We start from the raw sequence: 21,819 nt of genomic DNA, 5'->3' as shown, positions 1-21,819 counted from the left end.
TTGACTGCTCCTTGGGGCCACAGCATGCCAGGCCACAAAATGTTTAGATTTATTTATTTTTGAGTTTTTCAGAAGACCAACGACTGAAAAGCTGAAAAATAGCTGCATTCCTTACTATTTAAATCCTCGACGTGCAAGACCCATTCCAACAACATGAAGTGAATGCTATGATAAGAATCAGCCAGTTAAACTTTTGGCAAGTCGCTCCCATTAGTCAAGTGGTTAGTGAGATATGCTTCGGAAAACAGTCTGACTTGCCAGCTGTCTCACCAGCCGCACAAGAGAAGCAACCACACAGCTGTGTCAGATAATACACCTACAGTAAAGAGCGAGTGCTACTGAGCCAAGCGGTTAGGATGTGAAGCTTTCGGCACGGAGGAGCCCTTTGCTGATCACAGTCCTCTCCTTTTGGCATGCTCCCTCACAGACTGGTGGACGGAAATCGTTGTTTTGGGTGGGACAAACAATGCACGGGGGCTACAACGACGACCTGACAGGAATGTTAGGGAAAACAACTCCACAAAGAGAGAAAGGGATGAAGTTCAAAAGCCCTCCCTTTAAAAACAAGAGACAAAGTGCTAGTTGTCCAAGCAAGACGAACCAGACAATGGAAACGTCAACATTAACTGTGGAAACACTCAGTGCGAGTTTGTGTGTGACGTCATCACGTCTTAGGCAAAAAATAAGTCTGTGAAATGATAGCTGGGGTTTCACTGCAAGAGTAAAAGGGCCAAAGGGAAATTGTTCACATAGGCACCAGCATATTCAATTACAGTTCACTCCCATGAGAGGGGTGTGCAACGTAGTGTTGCGGCAGGTGCACCCTGATCATGACAGCGGCCTGAGTGACAAAGGGTGAAAGGGAGAAGTGAGACACTAAATGCTACAGAGGGGATAAACATTGAGACGGTTATAGCAGAGGTCACTGACCTCGATGGTTCAACTTAACAAGAGATTAAAGGGGCATTCCATCACACCATTACACTAGTGGAAGGCTTATAAATTAAAAGTATATTGCAAGAAAAGGAGATTGAAAGAACTCACCCACGGTTCCACAGGAGAAGAGAGTGGTCCCTCTGCTCATGGTGTGGAGCTCACTCTGCGAAGCACAGACAGGAACGGGTGCTCAATCGGTTCACTCATCAAAAACCAATTTAAATCCTGTCTGCCGGATTTAAATGCCATATGTATGTGGGCGTAAGTTTCACTACAGAAGCTAATGTCTTTAAATGTCAATCATTTCATTTAAAATAATTGCTAAATACAATTTTTTTTTTTTAATTATTTTTAGGGAGCATAAAAACCTTTTCTCTCTCGCTTGTTATTTTGATGATGAAGAACACCATCCGTGTAAAAATCACCCATGTGTGTTCCATACATCAACATCATTAACGGCAGCTGTGACGTCCACATCTGCTCATCTGCTCAGGCTTTAATGTGTCAATCATCTGCAGGTTCAAGTTCGTTGTCTAACAACTAAAAAGAAAATCTGAATCGAATTAAACGCCATCAATTTGGCCTCGAAGACTTTTCAAGCTACACTTCAGCGTCGTTGATCATCAGTCAAACATCGTGACATGTACAATTGCTGGCACAATAACACTATGTTGTGAGAACAATAACATTGTTTTTATGAAAGTCAAATGGGGAATGTTTTTGTTCTTTCTTACATTAACCAGCACCTTCCTTATTTTTAAGCTGTGAGCTAAACTAGAACAAACTGGACCTGATGATTCAGATGATTTTTAGCTTGTGGTTGATGTTTGTCAGCTTGATTGTGGTCTCACATGCACACTGCACCTGGGGCGTGCACCATGCACCGATGTAACTCACTGACCTACTCATTTCGCTGACTAACTCCCCCCATTGCACGCTGTGCAGAGCCTGAACTGCAGCAATCAGTAACCGCGTGTTTCGCTTGGGGGCTCGAAAGGTTGAAATCTCACCAGCTGTCTCTCGACGTTCTTGGACCTTACATCATTGACACCCTTCTTCTTTTCCAGTGTTTTTGGGAAGACGATCACCATGGTAGCGCGCAGCTCTGCTCCGGTCGTTTCAGGTGCAGAGGAAGGCCGTTGGCAGCCATCTCACACACGGGCGGCGGGCACATGGTGCACGTGGCCCAAGCGGGCGACCAGTCCGGGACCTCCCATCGGTAGAGCAGCTCCTGATGATGGTGGCAGCCGGAGGGTGTTGCTCACAGCGGTGCCTGTGCTGAGATAAAGGTGAAAGAAAACTAAATGAATACTCTAAATGAATACTCTGATTTCTGTGAGGTTTATATTTAGGACACAGTGTTATCTCAAAACAACAAACATTTTCCACCTGGCATCTACAGGTTTAAAGGGCAATATAAACCAGCCCTTCCTGTTCTGAACATAAACAGCCGGTTAACTAAGTATCTAAAACATATCTGAAGCACCTAGTCTGCATTTTTCAAGGCATGAATTGAACTGCTGAACCTGTGGCCTAAGGCAGGAACAGGATTAGGGCTCCGAAAACCTTAGTGAGTGCATCCTACCAGACCTGTACCCAGCCGACCAATCCTACATCCCCCTATAGTGCTACCATAGGCCAGACGGTTTGCATATCCCTGAATGGAACGATAAATTGTGGAACAAAGCTAAAACAACAGAGCATGTGGGAAAACAAACACGCTGCTCGGGGAGGAGGAATCGCTCACGTTACAGGGCTACAGATGTGGCTACGCAACACTGACGGAAAAAAAGGACGCACGCAGGGAGCTGCGGTTTCCCAGTAGACTGCCTGCACCAGCAGATGGTAGAGGTTAGACGTAAGGCAGGTGGTCCGTGAGCTTTCCTGTGCCCAACACGTCGCCTTGTGTCGTTTTTACCGCGGCGTAATTCACCAAAGAGGACGGGTTCGGTTACGCTTCCTCTGTCCCCTGCTGCAGTGACCTTGGTCTTGATTTTGTCTCCTCCATTAGCCAACCACTAAACAGGCCAACAGAGTCCAATTAGAGACCACCATGGTTCAGATGTGCTAATCAACCGTCGGCTAACGCCGCCTTTGTGCTGTGGAGAACCACACGAGGCTAATGGATCCTCCACATGTTCACAGTTATCTGGTCCATGCAAAACGAACATCCACGGTAAGCAAGGCTTGTTGCACCTACCGTATAAAACATGGATGCAAGTTTATTATTATTATTATATTTTTTTTTATAGACAACGTATACAATTGTACGCAAGTCTTTCCATCACTTGCCTCTTCCCATCCCTGTGGCCACATGGAGACTATAAATGCCTCATGCAGGCCTGCCTCGAACCAACTGCGAGCATATGACTCCCATTATCTCCATTTATCCAGGGGAGTCAGTGGAGCACAACTGGGCCTCCGCAGGCAAGAGGGGCCGGGGCTGGCGGTAGGAGTCAGGGGAGACGGGAACGTTCCTCTTGATCAGTTTTACAGATTACTTTACTGATTGGAGCCGACACTGACTGATGGGTAGAGGAGATGATGGTCGCTGGTGAGGACCACTGCAGGCAGGAAGTGTGACGCGACCCAACGGGGCCCAAGCGGCCCATCAGCGGCGAAACCCCGACGTGGACGTGCGTCTGTTTATGCTAACCTGCGCTTGTGTGCATGTGCAGCGACTGGCAAGCGGGGTCATGGGAGAGGGCAGCGCGAGTGTGAATTCAACCCTGGAGACATGCTTACATAATGAACGTAAAGGGGGAACTGCAGCCTAATGGAGGGAGAACTGGAGAGCGCTCGATTGAACTGATCCGATTTTTAACGTTTTTTAAAACGCAAACAGGAAGCGCTCAGTGTGCAGCACGCCTCGCCGACCATGCAAAGGGTTGTGTCCACAACTAGAAAACAATCAAGGAGAAGCTTCAGTGTGGAAATACCAAAATTATGACCGTGCAAAGTTTTACATTAACAGCTTTTCAAACTGTAATGTTTTGCTCTTGAAACAATCCTTCTCCTCCAAAACAATCCGGCCCCTGTAATTGTGAAGCAACCGTTTCCCATTTGACTAGAAAAAACCTGAAGGGAAGTTTCATCACAAACTTATTCAGTCTTCGGTCTCATTTAACCAGGTTTGACCTCCATAGCGGCCCAAGGATCTGGTGGTGATACCAGAAAGATTTGCGAGCGCTGGGGTGCAGACAGCAGCTCTTGGCTCACAATAGGCAGTGACTCAGGAGGGCACTAGAAGGGCAGCTAAGATAATATGGCTCCTTGCCCAGACTGCGATTTGTACAGGCAGATGAATAGAAGCCTACTTAGGGCCCCCTAAAGTTCTGTGACGGGGTGTTTGGTGTCCATCACCAATTGGCTCTGGTTACTGCATACTTGTGCAGAGCGCGTCTGGTGTCAAGACTTTGATCGGTGGCTGTGGGCTCTCGTTTCAGCTCATTTCATACTAATCAAATAAGGACTGAACAAATACTTTATTAGCGGTACAAGTGGAAATCCTTGTGCAATCCTATATTCAGAAATTTAAATCTACCAACAAGTAAACAAGTCTTCTAATCAGCCAGACGTTGCAAAACCCATCATTTTGCCGTTCACAAAGATGTTGACATGTTTTTACAAAACCTCCAAGGCTTTTACGAACCTACATCTTAAAAGTAAGAGGCATCCTTTTGTCAAAGACTACAGAGGGGCACTTTCTTTCTCATAACACAGCAGAGGTCGTAAAACTGGTCCTAGGGAGGTCAAGACATACCACTGAATGCTGTGGCCATCACCCCAGCACCCAAAAAGCAGCACACTCACAGCACTGGATGTTCAAAAATGCATTCATCTCAAGTGCTTATTCAGTTTAACGTTATGCACCATCTTCAATTAGCTGATTCTGCAAGGTTCTCTAGGACGACATCAGTAACATCCAAGTCAACTGCCACCTAAACAACCTAAATGCGTCACTTCACTAAACCCTGGAATTGGAGACATTGCCCATAACAGTTCTGTGGTAAAACCTTGAGGTTTGACTGGAATCACTTGACAACACTGAACCTGTAAGTCCAGTTAACGCCGTTCTCAGTGCTGGGGTTGCGTGAAGTCACACTAACAACGCTCACATAACACACTTCGCAGCATACAGGTTCTGCTTCCCTTGTGGTTACATGCTGCGCCTAATTTAGGCGTGGGACGAAAAGCTTTATGACTTAATGCAGACAGACAAACCCTGAAGTTACAAGGCTACAGTCTAACACATGCTGCCACACCGACCCACCTCAGACAAATGCATCATTTGCCATCAACAGCACATGAATCACATAATAAAGACAGTAAGATAAGGCTACCTCAACAGATGTGATGCATTTACTGCCAGAGTGAGAGCAGATAAGACAAGCAACAAAGCAGCTATCTGCTCAGATTAAAAAGATTTTGTTTCAGTATATGGAGCTAAACTTTTATATATTTCTGCAGGTCCACTTTCTCTTTAACTTCCTTCACATAACCATTTAAGCACTACATGGTTTTGATGGAATTTATGGGGTAGCCATGGCAACCAAACAAAACAAGAAAAAGGGACAACTGGTGATATAAAAAAGGCAGACATTAACGCCCTTAAAAGAAACGATCTGGGCGACTCATCGCTGCTTTATCAGCGAGTGTGTCTGTCACAGGAAGCTGCGCTATTGATCAAGGCCAGCTGAGCCACAGCATGGAGACAGGTCATCAGCTCACAAAAAATAAAGAATGCCTCCATTCACACAGCCTGAAATTTAGTCAAGGTCAACTCCAGTTTCAAACCAGAGTATGTAGTTAGATGCAATCTTTAGCTTGACAGGCATCAGCTCAGGTGTTTCCGTTTGAGTAAAGGCAGGTATAGGGCCTCTCACCCCCTGCAGTGACATGCCGTCATTCTCCATACATCAGTTACCAGCCTAATTGCATTACCCCCCATCAATCTTTTTTTCAGATGGGGGTTTCTTCCATTATCCATGAGCCCCCAATCTGTTCTGTGCACCTAATCCATCAAGTTACATGGGAATCTCCAAAGGAGCTGGCTTTAAAAGAAGAAAAGTGGGACCACTCCTATGTTGTACATCAGTTATGCTGTACTAGTGTCACCACCAATTAAGTACTGTAACATTTCTGCTATTACATAATTGACATTTTGAAAATGCATTAGGGTTGTGATGAGTGTGTGCATGGGTGGAAGAATGTCATGAAGAAAACCAAGCAGCATTCCATCGGTCCGCTCATTCATTCACTCACTCACTCACCAGGGCCTCAGCTCGACATATGGAGCCTGCGACTGCTCGGCAAAGTGTGTACTTTGAGTGCGAAGGACATACATCGCAATCTATTTATTTGAGGATTTGAAAGTCAAATGAAGCGGTTTCCAGTTTGGGCGTTTTCCTTTTTGAAACTCCACCTACAGACATGTCATGCAGCCAACATATAGAAGTGCAAAATAAAGTGTTTGTGACTGCTCCGTGTTGTAAAGAAACTTGGAAAAACTGCCTTTACTGCGTTAGTAGCTAAATTATATTAAATCAGAATCAAGTAATGTTGTTTGCAGAATTAACAATTTAATCGAATTATTCCCGCGAAAAGGAAATCACATTGTCAAGTTAAATTGTTTGTGATACTGGGTAGTCATAAGGTCCATATACTGAGCCCTTCCAAAATAATAGAACTGCACAAACAACAATAACTACACTACTACACATTTTAAAACTCATGCGCATGCACACGCTGATGCCCTGATGCGATACTTTCATTTCCCCCCTGAACGCACTTGGGGACATTCTACTGAATCATCTGATCTGCTGCCAATAACCTGATTTTTGGTTTTTCCATCTCTGCGGGTCAAAACGTCCCGTCGCAAACCCGACACTTGTGACTCGCTTACAACATTTTACAGACGGGTGGATGTTATGACACATGTTGCTGTGATAATTGGACAGGACGCGCTGGCTTTGTTCTCAAGCCTGGGCTTGCACAACTGTGGAGCAGAAGATGGAACAACTGTGGGAAATAGGTTCAACATACTGGAGTATGAAATCACACTGTGGGCAAACACGAACCGAAGGCTTTCGTTTCTCTTTTCTAGTGATGCACTCCCATGAGTTTTCGGTACATATCTATTTCTATCAGGATGGCATACGGAGACGCACCACCGCAAGACATGCATGCTACGCTTCATAGTCATCATTACTACAAAACCACCTAAAAGATGACCACACATTTGTATCAGGAAGTCTCAAAATTACATTTACTGCATTAGACTGCATTGTTTTAGATAGGCCTAATAAACTGCAAGCTAAGATAAACCCTACAACTGTGGCTGTGTTGAATGGAGCGCTGGTGCTTCGTCCCAGAATGCCTTTCATTTCAAAGAGTTTGGTGCGTGTCTTAGGGGGTTGGGGCAGCGCTAGAAAGCCTCTTTTCTTTTCTTTCTAGCTGCAGGTCTTTGGCTCCGTGGGCACGAAGACGCCAGACTAACAACTCTATCATGGTAATGAGGACGGGATACACAAAGCGAGAAATAAAAGCAGCGCACGCACTGTACCCTGAAGACGCAGCGGTACAAGTTTCAGTGGGCGATGCAGCAGCAGATATGACTGCAGCTCGCAGAAGAAAGCCAGGCCTGCGAAATGAATAGAGTGCAACATGGAGGCACAGACAGGCATGGCTAACAACCCCTTTCTGGTAGCTTTGCATAATGCCTCAAGCCAGAGGACGAGTGAAAGGAGGCGACCCACAGTACAAGAGGAGCAAGGAGAAAAATAAAAAAGGAAAAAAAAAGTGAGGTTGGAATATTTAGAAAGGCAGAGAAAGAAACAGACAGAGAGGGGGAAGTGGCAGCATGTGTGTCAGTGTGTTTGGACTGACTAAGAGCTGTACACACACACGAGGAGAATGGCCCAGTGGCTCGCTCAGCACACAGCTGCCCACTGACAGAAAGGAGCTCTAATAGGGCCTTTTGCATGCAACACAAAGACATTGCAAATGTGTGCGTCTTCGGCGGAGAGCGATCCCCTTTAAAAGCCCGACGGCCTTAATTGCTTCCATAAATTACACCCATAGTACGTTAAAAACAAGTCTGCACTCGGCGACAGCGCTGGCATTGTTACAGCACAATTAGGGAAAATCTTTACTGAAAAGATGGGACAGTGATTAGGAGCACCTGAGGACGGACAGCGAGCTGCGAGTTTTGTGGTCAATGCTACTGCACACTGGATTAGAAAGTGTAAAACACTTAAACTTTTGAAACTATTATAAAAAATAAAAAAAACAATCATAAAGGCTCAACACAGGATTTGTTTCAGCCTAAGCAGCGTTGCTAATGGCACCTTTCTCACCAGCTCCTTCTGCAACTACACAACCTGAAACTCACAGCTTTGTGCTTCATGAGCACAAACCTTGAGACTAATGACATTTCCTGTTTCAAGCCTCAAACCAGCGCGGACGCCTTCAGTAGCGGCACCAGGCAGCATTTCCAAGGATTTCCAGTCCGTGTGTCCTATTAAACCAGTTCCTCGTAGTGTTGTGTTTGTGGTGTCCACAAAGATCAACCGACTGCCACACGATACGAGACAGGGCAAAGCAAGCACCAGCAGTTAATCCCCGACCCTGAAGACTCACTGTGGTGTTTATGCTTAATTACAGAATGCATTTAGGGCTTTACTCAGTTGACGACAGGTGGAATCCATATGCTGCGTCTCAATATAACGGGTCTGCTACCAATGTGCTCATCAAGTCTCAATGTGACTTGGTGCCATATTTAAATATTAGCATCCATGTACAGAGTTGATGTCATGATGCAGCCAAGGATGTGGATTTTTTTTTTTTTTTGAGCAAAATTGAGGAAGGAACATTGCAGCTCACAAATTCAGCCGCTTGAGCATAAGAAGAAAATCCCCTTTTGTGAAAAAGCACTGAATTAGTAGTCAGTTATGTCGAGAGGAAACAAAACCCTACATGTGTGGTGGAGATTGGTGAGAGATATGAAACCAGGCCTTGTGAGTCAAAACACTCAAAGTTACAAAGTCTTCGCTCAGATTGTGGCGAGGAGCATTGTCACTATGAGCTGCACAGAAACCACACGCGCTCCACACCTACAGACAGCGCGTTTGACAACAGCCTCGGCTGATCGACGCGGGGGCTGCGTGTGCGCGAGCCCCCGCGAGGCACCGGACTCCGGCACGCGCAGACAAACCCCACGTTCAGATGCTGAGGCTCACGACATCCGACCGCGTCCAGACTGCGCCGAGCCTCGACGCGGGATCGGCCACGCGACCAACTGCACGTTCGCTGCGCACTGTCGTTTTGCATTGAATGAGACGAGCGGCCCTCTTTGTGCCCCGCAGTGACCTCGCGTGTTGAGCGAGTCACGGAGGAAACCCCGCATGAGAACACTTAGGAAAAGTCCGCAAAAGCGAAAGAACACGCACCGTGCCGCGCGCCTGCGCTAAGAGTCGGGTATGTGAACTACTACCTGGGCGGCAGAGGCTCTGTCTTGCGGAGGTTAGGTCATGTCCAACAAAGGGGCCGCGGGAGAAACGACACAAAAGTTGCGGGCGCCCGCTCTGCGTCTCCGGCGCACGACTGCGCGCAGCTGCGGCACCGCTGCTGCTTCCAGACTTCAGCGTCAGTGGAGCTATATCCGTGTCCGGACCAACCACCCAGCGGCGGGGGAGGGGGTGGTGGAGCCGCAGACGGACCGCGTAGGACACGTGTCTACCAACGACAACTCGCCCTTAAATCGCTGTAAAACAGATTATAGTTGATGGAGTCTAAAGCATCAAAAGGTCAAAGCGCGTTCTCGTACTGTACGGTTTAAAGCTTCATCTACAACACTCAAACCCCCCCTCGAGTTGGTTTGTCCCTCAGCGGCCACAGGCAACTACAAACTGCAAGTTTCTATTAATGTGTCCTCCCTTGATGTTTAAGCAACGTCTGTCAGCATCCCACTACTCCAAGAGGATGGAAAATATAAGTAACATATATATAAACTCTACCTCCGCAATCTCTTTTCATGCAAGTAATTGAAACATATAAGCCAGAAACGTATCAAAATGAAATTAAATAAATAAAAATGCATGTATAGGTTATGTATTGTGATGTAACGCAGAAATGCTGTAGTAGTTACTAAACCTGTAGAGAGCTGTGGAAACCTATCTCTAAGTGGTGGAGTAATTCAGCCACTCCACAGAAATCCCATTAGGGCACCTTCAACTATGTTTCCAGGGAGATGGAGGGGAAAAAACATAAATATTTGCAGTATCGCACTTGAGAGGTTAAAATGAATGCATAGCATTCATGGTAGCAGAGTGGTCACGGGGCCTCAGCACTAAGTCTAAAAGCTTATAGTTTAACATTATGGGTGGAATAAAAGTGCGGCTTTAATCATGTTCCAAATTGAAAGCGGAAAAAGTGCTGATGGTGGCAAATGTGCCACACAGCTTAAGATGCACATGTATAACTTCACATGATGGTGGATGGAATAAACTGCTTTAACAGATGACACAAAGGTTTCGCTTCCCGAATTAGTCCATAGCGTGTCTTTAACAGGCTCTAAATATTGGATGTCTCAAAATATTAGAGATGAACGTCAGTATAACTAAATTAATGCAACAGTACATGATCCTCTATTAGTAATGATGCTCAGGTTATGGAAAAAAACAGGATTGAATTGCAGTGTGTCTATAAGGAACTGAACCTGACAAAGACAAATGAGTTACTACTGTACAAAGAAGTAGGGGTAGCTTCATATAAGAATTTAACAACATGGTGACAATTACAAATACCCAAACAGTCACTCGATGGTGTACATTAAAGACGCTAAACATGAACATTGGCTACCGAGTTGACACTTAACAGACGAGTCCAATAAACATTTTACTTCAAGTGAAAATCTCTGTGGGTGAGTAGTGTGGGCATAACATGCACATCCAGGCAGGATATCCAGACTGCCTTGTAAAATTCCAGGCAGTAATTCTTGTAAAGCTTGCATGTGTTTACTCAACAGCATGCCTCAACATCGATGGCTCCCATTGGGCCACCAGCCCAGCTTGCAATTAGGATCCGGTGTTTTGCAGTTAATAATGATGCCATTGAGAAAGGAAATGGCAGGCAAGCGTTTTCTGTTGACAGATGACATGGCCTTATGTTTATTCTTTATGTCAGAGGTTGTCAGGACCCCAAGCTCTACTAGCCAGTTATGTAGGGCTTCTACTACAGTATATGAAAGATGGATGCAATTAAAAAACCTGGTAAGACTAAACAATCTGTGGGTCTGGGCTCTTAAAGTTCCTTTCAAACGCCTTGATGGGGAAACCCAGCAGACAGATTATAGCTTTGCTTGCAACCCGCGGGAGTTACCAGGCATCACCCGTGTATGGATTCCAATGGTTTAAAAGCAAAACTCATTTAACAGAAAAAGTTCCATTACCATTTCTGGACTTCAACAGTCCATGAGGTACAACCCAATACATTATAACACTTTGACGTACACAACCCTCAAACTGTAACTATCTAGATATTTGCTGAAATAAATGTTTAACAAGTCATAATTATGATAGTTTCACGTTTAAAACAGGCCTCTTCAGCTCTGTCTATCAGCAAAGGTCAGTGTAGCAGTCACAAATCACAATCGTAATTGGCTAGGGAAAATGTCTTCTTTATTACAGTTAAAGAAGTTCTGATTATGCAAAAATGCATAATCAGAGATCATGTAAAAAAAAGTCTTAATGTACAGAAGTATATTGAAAACAATTCTTGATGGGGAAAAAAATCCCTGAAGACATCAGTCAGTGTACTTGTTTGAAGACGAGTGCTGACACACTGCTGCCTGTCTTGCCTCCAAACTGAAAACTGGGTGTTGGCAGCTCCCGCACAAACTCAAATCCTGTGAGATAACAAAGACAATTTAGAGATTAAGAATAAGAATATCAATATTCTGACCTCTAGATGGTTTAAAATCCTTTCTTGTGCACTATGGAGGTTCTGGAAAAAAAACTCAAGCCAAGAAGTATCCATCCACCATCTGTGCTGCTTCCTGGGGCCTTGTAAAGACAATCTGTCAATGTAACAGATGAGCTCTCACTGCCCTTTGGCCCCCTGCAGGCACCCTAGAGTGACTACACCAAGACAAGTGTCTGGTAATGGAAAATCTGACTTTGCAGGGCTGTTGTTGTCTGCTGCTTAACAACCTGACAGGTAACCGTTGTAAATGTGTAACTCTGCCTGCGTTTTGACTCAGGAGCAAACTAAGAATACAGCCGTGCAAATGTTACTTGCCAGGGACATGAATAAATCCTAATAAATTTCATTAAATTGTATAATGATGTATAATGAAATTACTAAGGACTGTAATTATTTTTAAAAACAAAGACTATATGCTGTTTAATTCAACTACATCAAAAATTAATTCTGAACAAAACTTAATGTCTTCTATAGAGTAATGGAAACACCAAAATGAATTCAATACATAGATTAAAGATTAACAATTGATGTTAAAAAGCCTGATCAAAGCTTGTTTTTAATAAAAACATTGCATTCCCAAACAACTTGCATGCTGGTCATAAGAAGCCCTCTGATAAATGATCAAACGCAGCAATTATTTCCCCTTACCTTCATTAAATCTTTCTAGCAGCTGCTCTTTTGTCCAGTTGCAGGAAGTGATTACAAAAAATCCTTTGTTTTTCAGAGCCCTTTTTAGAGCTTGGACATAAAGTTTTTTGCCTTCCTCTGTGTTTTCTGGGTTGAGGCTTATAGCATCAAATGTTCCCTTGTCGATACAGATGTCAAAATCCCTCAGCTCCCCTTGACATCTTAAGAAATCCATCTCCTTAAATAAAAAAAAGGAAACAAAAGTTAAGTCAGAGTCTTCAGAGGGTGGGTGAAATTTACCACATCTTCATCTTTCAGCATTAATGGAGATAAAATGTGTCTCACCTCAGTGAGTCACTTTTTAAAATAAATTTCAACGGCCGACAGAACAGCAGTTAATTCTGCAGAGGTTACTGACCTACCATACCACAAGTAAAAGGAGCCCTTTATCTGGACCAAGGGCAGAACAGCAAAATCTCTGGGGTGAGCTCAAAAGTTACATGCTCACCAAGCATGTGTCACAAAATGAGATATTTATGAAGGAGGACCAACACAGATTTCCTGGAGACAGAAATGTCTATATACTTCTAAAACTGACACGAGTTCAGTTAGAGTGCAAGCATGTAACATGGCAAAACTGGAGGAATGTATGAAAATTACACCATACTGTTCATGGAGATAGGACCCAACATAGAAAAAGAAGGACCTCTTCCTGATGAGCGTCTTTTATAAAATGAGTCCATCAGACTACAAATGCAAATTTAAAAATGTGCACATTCAGCCCAATTATTTTGGCATTGGAAAAGCTGCCAACACACCATTCCTCTCTAAAATACACACATTTATGCAACTACTGTAATCCCCCTTTCCAGCTAACATCAATATTCACTTCAATGGCACACCTTCTGCTCAAGCAAAGCAAGCACCATCGCAGGTGTGTGATGTATATAGCAGACTGCATTATACTTATAGGAACGCAAAGCTCATCTATTACATTTCTTGAAGAGGTTGACGAAAGCTATACTGTACATTCATATTAAATAAGGATGGGAATTCCTTTTGAGTAAAAAAGCAACTTGTACAACGTGGCCTGGTAGCTCGGTGGGTAGGGCATCGGCCAGGGAAACGAAAGTCTCTGGCTGCACGGTGTGTCCTTGAGTAAGACACTTTTCACTAGCTCCCCGGGCGCCTTGCATGCAGCCCACGCTCCCCCAAGGGATGGGTTAAATGCAGAAGACCAATTTCGTTGTTACATTGTAACAGATTTGATAATGACACCACTGACTAAGATATATTCAAACACTGCAAGAGTCATTAACTTTACATGTGTTTACCTTAACTCTCAATGTGCTTTAAAAAAAGTATCTGGTTTGCATAACAAAAAGACTGAACAAACCTTAACGCTGACATCTGCCAAGTCCTCCGCCTGAAGGACACTTCTGGCCAATTCTACAGATGCTGGACTATAATCTATGCCCACCAAATTCCTGTATCCTTGCCTAGCCTTGACACAAAAACACAACAAACAACAAAGTTAAGCAACTATTTAATTAAAATGAGCGAAAACTGTTTAAGGTCCTTAAACACTTAAAACACTTATTATACTAAAATCATAATAGTGTTAACATTTCTTTCACTGTGCTCACACCAGTTCAACTAAAAATGCCCCATTTCCAGTTCCGATATCCAGAATTGAGGCATCTTTAGGGATATTAGCATTGTCCATCCATCGCAGGACACGACTCATGCTTCCCTCACCAAACCTAACAAAAAACAAAGAAGAAACCTTAATATTTCACAAACAGATGACCCCAGCAGGTAATGTCTTTAGGTAGGAATCCTTATTTATTATGGGGATTGTGCAGCAGATAAAATGATGGACCATGAAATCTTTGAAGTTAACTGACTGATTACCATATCTCACCAATATCCCCAATGTCTTTGAATGTCTCAAGTTCTTTTTGGTAAGCAGCCTCCCAACTGTGGAAAAGCACGCAACACTGATGATCATTTAGAAAAAATAACTCAAACCTTTTAGCTAGACCAACTGAAAATGCATTATTATAAATTGGATTTTGGAAGCGAAGAACACGTTCAAATAGAAAAACAGAAAACACTGTACCCCATTAAAACATGGTACTTAAATAGTTAACTTCATTAGAAAGTTAGCATATCCGTTAGCGTTGTTGTTGTTCTGTCTAGACGTGGAGCCTGAAGAAAATAACCAACAATCACATGCAGATATATGAAACAAGTCACAACACGTACTATTCTTTAGTTCCCAGTTTCGATGGTCCAAAATCGTTGTCTGAATACTGGTCGTCCTCTGGGTCTGAGACATATCCACTGCCATGCGTGACTACTGCGGCGTCCTCCATGCTGGAAGACGCTGTCAAATGTTTGCCGACAGTTCCCATAATACATTGCGTTAGAGGCGCGTGCTCGCGACCGCGGGGGGCAACGGGATTGATAGGGATGTTTCCATCATGGCGGCATCCATTTCAGGTTATACTTTTAGTTCTGTCTGTTATCACAGCGCTAACAGCAACTCAGATCATGTGAGTATTCCACATTACGCTGACAAACTATTACACAGTGCTTTATTAGATGTTCACAAGTCGTTGGTGTTTGTGATCGTTCACCATCGCCCTTAGTTTGGTTTGTTTCCCAGTGTCATCATCCTGTTGCTGGTTAGCTAGCTTTGGTTCCGTCTATTTGCCGGCTTCTATGATTTAATAAGTCTGTGTAGCTGTAGAAACGTAAGGACTTGACCAGTATTTTTTCTTTAAATGCCTCCCTAATTAACACTGTTAGGCACCTATTATGTTGGACCAAAAACACATATGTTGAAACACATGAACTGATCCTGTGATTGTTTGTGTTCCAGGAAATACTCCGCAGTTAGGCACTTAGCATGTTAGCTGAGCTTCCAAGTGAAGTTACTTCCGTGTGACTCTACGCCTAATATCACAAAAACCTCGAGCTGGCATTTGATATACTTTATTCGTGTGATTAAAATCGGGACATCAAGCCGTGTTTTATCTTAGCTAGATGACATTTAAAAGTTTTCTCGTTTCCGCATTGCTAACAGGGGATTATCTGTTTAGCTACTAAGCTAACCATGGTTGCATGTAAGTCAGTTGTATTAAACAAATCGAATGTCAAGGCTTAACATTTTTTCCTTTTTCTGGGTTAGTGTTGTAGAAACACAGTTACATAAATGTGTCTTGGTATCACGGTCAGGAAACGTCTCACATATTGGTTTAAGCTAAGTAGGCTAGCAGTGTTTACGTCCATGGAACCGTCAATTAGGGCAGGTGCATAGTTGCTACAAGTCTTCCCGCATTCCTAACATCAGACGGAGAAAGGCAACGCTTTTTCATATAAGCACATCATGCTGTTTCTTTCTACACTAAGAGACAGTAATTTATACCCTGGACCAAATGTGTTTATATTTCACAAAGGTTTTTTTACTTTTGATCCAATTAGTCAGATATTGTTAATGCTTTGTAGGATTCTGTGCATTATGTCCTTTACATAACATTATTCATCTGACTGGTCTTTAGAGGTACATATTTAAGACCACTAGTCCAAACACATTTGTAATCAAACGTTTTGATTCAGAAGGTGTATCTAAAATGTTAAACTGATAGATGGCTGCATTTATGCCTTAAACAGAGCTTTTAAAATTATTTACACAGGAGGGCTTCCTGTTAGGAGACGTAAGGCAAGAAGAGACTGTCAGCATTAGTGATACACAGATCAGCACTGCAGAATTGCTCCAAATAGTAGGTAAGTTTTGAAACAGACAAAACCAAAACTCGATTTGTGTGGACTTTGCAACTGTCACTAACTTCAAAATACATGGAATTAAATAATAGTTGATACATTGTTGTAAACTGAGAGGTTTAAGACAGAATGATTTGTTTTGTGAGACTATAATGTACACCTACTGTATTTCTGTATGTTTGGGCATTACATGTATCCTAATAAAGATTGCCTGCTGCTTGCTCTTTGTATTGCAGATGGATCATACCTGTAAACTGTTACATATTGCTTTTTTAACTGTAATGTCTGTCACCATTTGTTCCCAACAGAAATTCATAACCATGATCCTTGTGCACAGTTGTTTAGGTAAGAAATTAGCTTTTTACTTTGAAATAGCTAGAACGGTTTATTATTTACAATAAACATAATATAGGTATAATATGTTATGTCCCATGCTATTATTGTAGAGCAGATTGCACTAAAGGGAAATACAATTAACAATGCTGTGTAGACCTTGCATAACTTAAAGATTTATACAGCTGTGTGTACAGACAAAGTGTGTACTGGGCATATTGTTATTGCGATGTCAAAACATTAACTATTGTTGTTTGGATCTCAATGAAAAATTTTCTCCATGTAAAATAGATTGTAGATTTATAACTTTCAGCCACTGTTAATGAAATAACAATTGAAGTGGACAGCTTCAATAAATACTTTGTCCATTTAGCACAGGCTGAGTTAATTTGACATTGGACAGCAGATGGCCCCATCTGACAACATTGAGTATAGAAGACGCTTAAGGCAGAAGTTAAGCAGGAACATGATGAATCAGCTTGAACTTAATCTTTTTCCTCTTCTCATCAGCTTTTATGACTACGCAGGCAAAGTCAGTGAAGAAAATCTCAACAGCATTCTTAAAGATAGGCGGAAAGTGAGTAATTTATTTAATTGTTTTAAACATAAATTGTGGTTTAGAGTGATTAAAATATCATTGATGTCCCCTTGCTGGCTTATAACCAAGGCTTCACCTAAAATGTCAATAAATCAAAACTTTATTTAAACCAATTTAGCAAGCAAACAGCGTAAGTGGGTGATGCTTATGTCTCACAGAAGTTTTTCATTTTTCAAAGATTGCCTTTTTGTTTTACATTTTGCAGAAAGTCATTGGTTGGTACCGGTTTCGAAGGAACACACAGCAGCAGATGTCTTTCAGGGAACAGATCATCCACAAACAGTTGACCCAGCTGCTTGGGGTGCCCGATCTAGTCTTCCTTCTTTTCAGCTTCATCTCCACTGCCAACAGTTCCACACATGCATTGGAGTATGTGCTCTTTAGACCTAACCGCAGGTAACGATGATTACGCACACTGTTATCCTACAGTGTCTAATGTCTAATGATTGCATATTTTCCATTTTTCTTAGAATAAGAAGTAGGATTAGTAAAAGCAAGAGTTTGTAAATGTGTTGATAAAGCTGCAATGTTGTGGTAGTTAACTGGTAATTTTTCCTCCAGTAGGTATAACCAGAGAATCACCCTCTCAATCCCGAATCTTGGCAACACTAGCCAGCAAGAATACAAAATCTCCTCGGTGCCGAACACCTCACTAAACTACGCCAAGGTCGTCAAAGAACATGGGTATGGTTAGAACTGCACCTACGTAGCTGCTAGTCAGAGAACGCAAAGTGTCTCCTTTTAAAATTGTATATGGAACTAAAGCAGCCACCTGTGTTTATCTGAGCATGTATTTTAGGAAGTTCATCATCTCACACTTTTACTTCTCTAGTGTCTTTGTGTGTGAATGCATGATGTGGTACAAGGTACTGGTATTGTTTTTTTTTGTCGTTTTTTTATGTCGTTCATGCATCTTTCCAGGGCTGAATTCTTTGATAAAGATGGTGTTATGAAGGATATTCGAACAATTTTCCAAGTCTACAGTGCACTGCAAGATAAAGTGCAAGTAAGTAGGATGTCGGATTGTGGAGTTTCCCTAAAATGTGTTGTGAAAAGACTGCTCTCAATGAATTTTGTCATTTTGCAGGCTGTGTGTGTCGAAGTAGAACAAAGTGAACGCGTGAAGGAGAAATTTCAAGAGGATGTGAACAAACTTAAACAACAAATCGCTCTCAGGAAACGCAAGACGGCAGAGGAGAAGAGTATGTGTTTGGGATTATGTAGAATTTTCTTTCAAATTTGTACTGGTGCACATTTTTAAACATGTTTTCCTAAGGTCTAAATAAATGTGACATTTGGCAAACTACAGACTTCACCCTACAATGTCTATTTTACTACTTACATGTTTAAATGTTGTTTTACAGGGCTACGTGAAGTGCAAAATGCAGACTCCCGGTCCACTCCAGAGGAGAACACAGAACCTCCTGAGGCTTCCCTTCTGTCCAGGATAACTTTCCACGCACCCTCTGCTCCAGAGCGGCCCAGTACCTCACCTAACCCACCGTCTTATACTGACCTCTTGTCCCAGGATGACTCTCTGCTTTCCTCTTCTTCCCCACCAACCAGTGCTGCTCTACTGCCCCGGCCCCAAGCTGTTGGCTCTCCAGGGCACCCAACCCCTGGTCCACTGGGAATGGGCTTAGCCATGGGCCTGGGCCTGAGCTTGGGCACCAGCCCTAATCCTGTTACCACTCCTAGCACTCCGTACCTTGGCAATGGTGATGGATCGAGTTCTGACTCATTAGACAGACAAGCTGCAGGGCAGGAAGATGATGATGATGATGAAGATGATGAGGATGATGATGAAGAAGATGAGGATAGTAGTGAATATGAAAACCTAGTGAGTGAAACTACTCATCTGCAAATGGTCTCTGCCAGCGTTTTAGTTCCAGGCCGACCAGCTGCCCTCAGTCCTGATGGGGATGCTCGTGGATCACAGACCACATAGAAACCTGACACATTGTGTGTAAAGGCCCTAAACAAGAGACACACTTTAATGGGTGGACGATTTAAACAATCAAAGATAGACAAAAGAAGTGCCAGTCCTGAAAGTGAAAGGCATGGGCAGATGGTGTCCCACTGTGTGTATTTCTTCTTGTCTTAGTTTGATCTCCATTTTAAGGGGACACGTTGCTAGGCTCTGCAGACATAGCGGGTATGTCTTGCTGGTGGTGAAAGTTTTTGTTTTTTGTTTGTTTGTTTTCTTTAGGTTTTTTTTCTTATTTGAACTGGGTCTGTCCAAGCCCTTAATTGTGGATCTGTCTGGTTTCTGGTATGGATGTGGGTATTAAATCACACTTTATGCCATTTGACTGGTTGGCGTCATGTAAGACTGGCCCTAATCTACGCTTTCTTTTTACATTATCAACTTTGAGCTCCCACACTTTGCATTGCTGTATCTCTTGCACTACCTTTTTTTGCTTTATTTTAAACAAACTATCAAAGAAAAACAAATGTAAATTATCGTGCAGCCTTCAAACAGTTCTTTAAAACTAGGCAAAATATTTTTGCAAACTATTTTTAATTTGAAGAAGTATATACACGCACGCTGTGTAATAAGAATTTCATGCATATGTCTCTCATTTACTTTGAGTTACCCTCATTTTTCAGTTTTTAATTAATCGTACGAGCTGCCTAATTAGATGAAGATAGATAAATTTGCTCTGCCACTTCTATAATGGGTGCTTTATATATGCATACATACCTATATTAATATATATATTTTGTCATATTTAATAATAGATGATCTCATTTGGTTGACAAGAATGTCAAAGTCCAGTCTGTTTTGGATATCACTGAAACTGTATGCGCTTTGCTGCACTTAACAAATTGAAGTTTTCTTTATTGCTCTACACCAATGTTGTCATGTTGTGCCACTTGAGTAATCGTATATGACCACCCTGAGCCAAGCTCAACTTTTGTGCGTTGTACGGGGTTTCACAGGGCAAACACAATGTACTGTAGCTTTATTAACAAGATGCTTATGGTTCCCTTCTGCTGCTGCAACACAGAGCTACTACAAAAACTGCACCTGTCTGTTCTTCATATAAAACCTGGCTGCTACTTACACTTCACAGTGCTGGCTGTCTCTAATACTACTGAGCATGATCATATAACCACTTCAAGTTCACGTTTCTCTATTAAAGTCATAATGGAAGGCTGACAGCCCCTGTAGTGTGTGAATTGTAACCTTAGGAACAGAGAGTGAGCGATCACCTTCCTGTCACAGCAAAGTTGACAGCAGACCTCAAGTATTCTGACCTGGTTGGGTCGATGTTATGTGTTTGGACCTGGATAATGTGATGAAAACATCATGACCTTGCTTCAGTATACAGTGCCTTCCACTCAGGGCAGTTTCTATCTGCACACAGAACACATTCACACATCTTTTCGAAGGGTACAGTTATGTGTTGTTTGCAATAATCAGCTACATGCTAAGTTACATGTCTCCCATTCCAGATTGTTCTTTGTCTATCTGAAAAGATGTTTATTGTGTCCTAAATTACACTTTGCTTGCTTCATTATTTAAACTGGACAGTTTAACTGTAAATCAGTGACAATGTGTGTAATTATCAAATATCCAGCAAGGTAAAGTTGGTATAGTGGCAACGACTCACATACATGTTTTTTCAACACATGGCCCATTTGGTAAAGACTAAACTTCACTGAGTAATGAAGTATGGATTTATTAGGTGGTGTAGGACCCCACTGTACATGAACCAGTCATTACACAGCTAAGTCGAGCATGGATAGACATTTGCACTGCACAAGAAGGGTGTCTAAAATATTGACCAGCAGGGTGCACTGCATTTGGAAATGAAGAATGTGATGAGACAAGATTTGCCTTGTGAACAAGCTCAGCTTTATTCACACAATCTGTTTGTATGTTGTGTTCTTTTGCCTTAGGGCCACTTAATTTGCCCTGTTTTGTAATGCCAATGCATCACTTGTCAGGATCTGGCACTCCAAATAATCAACCAGGGTAACACAATCAAAATGGTAGAAGTGATCAAACCAGTTTGTAGGTAGTATGGTTTCCATTGAGTACTGGAAAATTATATGAATATAAATAATGAATGTATAGTAAGCAAGGGGTGGGGTAGCATTTAAACAGCACTTCCTGTACAAGCTTGTCTCAGCTGAGTGTTATGGTGGTATAGAACAGCAGTTTTTAATGCTAGTCCCCACTTTTAGATGATTGCTTTTATTGCTTTCTAGCATGTCCAGGTGTAATCCTGACCTCTTAATAGCCAAAATGAAAAAGGCAGCAGAGTTCTAGTGAATAAAAACTAACATTGGTAACATCCTATACCTTTCAACTTCTACAAATATACTGTATTAACTGTATGTTGGTAGTTCACTCCTCTCCTCTTGGTGTGGGCCATAGCAACATGAACACCTCCCTGAAGCACAAAGTACAGTGCTCAGCATAGATCTTCTCAGCTTTTATCTGGATTCGGTGTACTTGGCTTAAATAGACCAAGGACTTGCTTGGACAAGCGTAGATAATATGGTTATTAAGGGGGAAATAAATGCGATATGCATATGTCATA

General features: G+C 42.5%; 3 protein-coding genes across 9 annotated transcripts in view; 1 reads left to right on the top strand and 2 right to left on the bottom strand.

Moving 5' to 3' along the window:
- Positions 1–18,922, bottom strand: part of LOC114841819 (protein FAM53B-like) — a 26,074-nt gene extending 7,152 nt beyond the window's left edge. The window contains exons 1-3 of one of the 5 annotated variants that reach the window (XM_041067547.2): positions 18,783–18,922; positions 1,947–2,214; positions 1,045–1,099 (exon numbers count right to left, since the gene is read on the bottom strand). In XM_041067547.2, the coding sequence (XP_040923481.1) occupies positions 1,045–1,099; positions 1,947–2,027 (136 nt within the window). In that variant the 5' untranslated portion in view covers positions 2,028–2,214; positions 18,783–18,922. Of the gene's footprint in view, positions 1–320; positions 945–1,044; positions 1,100–1,946; positions 2,215–9,427; positions 9,586–18,782 lie in introns of those variants that run through there. The other 4 variants (XM_029126973.2, XM_029126974.3, XM_055502809.1 and 1 more) reach the window with 4 other exon arrangements.
- eef1akmt2 (EEF1A lysine methyltransferase 2) lies at positions 11,594–14,973 on the bottom strand. 2 transcript variants are annotated; one of them, XM_029126975.3, is made up of 6 exons: positions 14,815–14,973; positions 14,461–14,526; positions 14,195–14,309; positions 13,943–14,050; positions 12,568–12,784; positions 11,594–11,842 (listed from the first exon to the last, which is right to left on the bottom strand). In XM_029126975.3, exons 1-6 carry the CDS (start codon positions 14,961–14,963, stop codon positions 11,745–11,747), a joined length of 753 nt encoding a protein of 250 aa, XP_028982808.1. In that variant the 5' UTR covers positions 14,964–14,973; the 3' UTR covers positions 11,594–11,744. The 2 variants fall into 2 exon arrangements, with proteins under 2 accessions (XP_028982808.1, XP_028982810.1); XM_029126977.3 differs by having other exon boundaries at positions 14,471–14,526.
- Positions 14,971–21,819, top strand: abraxas2 (abraxas 2, BRISC complex subunit). 2 transcript variants are annotated; one of them, XM_029126972.3, is made up of 9 exons: positions 14,971–15,104; positions 16,248–16,338; positions 16,644–16,680; positions 17,179–17,245; positions 17,472–17,662; positions 17,831–17,950; positions 18,188–18,272; positions 18,354–18,468; positions 18,631–21,819. In XM_029126972.3, exons 1-9 carry the CDS (start codon positions 15,033–15,035, stop codon positions 19,212–19,214), a joined length of 1,362 nt encoding a protein of 453 aa, XP_028982805.1. In that variant the 5' UTR covers positions 14,971–15,032; the 3' UTR covers positions 19,215–21,819. The 2 variants fall into 2 exon arrangements, with proteins under 2 accessions (XP_028982805.1, XP_028982804.1); XM_029126971.3 differs by having other exon boundaries at positions 17,828–17,950.

This window comes from Betta splendens, chromosome 15, assembly GCF_900634795.4.
Source record: "Betta splendens chromosome 15, fBetSpl5.4, whole genome shotgun sequence".
Taxonomy (NCBI): Eukaryota; Metazoa; Chordata; class Actinopteri; order Anabantiformes; family Osphronemidae; genus Betta; species Betta splendens.
The sequence above is the reverse complement of the archived record's forward strand: the minus strand, read 5'-3'. Positions and strand labels throughout refer to the sequence as shown.

Coding starts and splice junctions, on each gene's coding strand:
- eef1akmt2 (XM_029126975.3), bottom strand. CDS start 14,963: ATGGGAACTGTCGGCAAACATTTGACAGCGTCTTCCAGCATGGAGGAC. Junction 14,051..14,194: donor GGGCATTTTTAGTTGAACTG/GTGTGAGCACAG, acceptor TTTTGTGTCAAG/GCTAGGCAAGGATACAGGAA. Junction 12,785..13,942: donor TGGCAGATGTCAGCGTTAAG/GTTTGTTCAGTC, acceptor TTTTTATTTAAG/GAGATGGATTTCTTAAGATG.
- abraxas2 (XM_029126971.3), top strand. CDS start 15,033: ATGGCGGCATCCATTTCAGGTTATACTTTTAGTTCTGTCTGTTATCAC. Junction 16,681..17,178: donor CCTTGTGCACAGTTGTTTAG/GTAAGAAATTAG, acceptor TCTTCTCATCAG/CTTTTATGACTACGCAGGCA. Junction 17,663..17,827: donor CTCTTTAGACCTAACCGCAG/GTAACGATGATT, acceptor TTTTTCCTCCAG/TAGGTATAACCAGAGAATCA.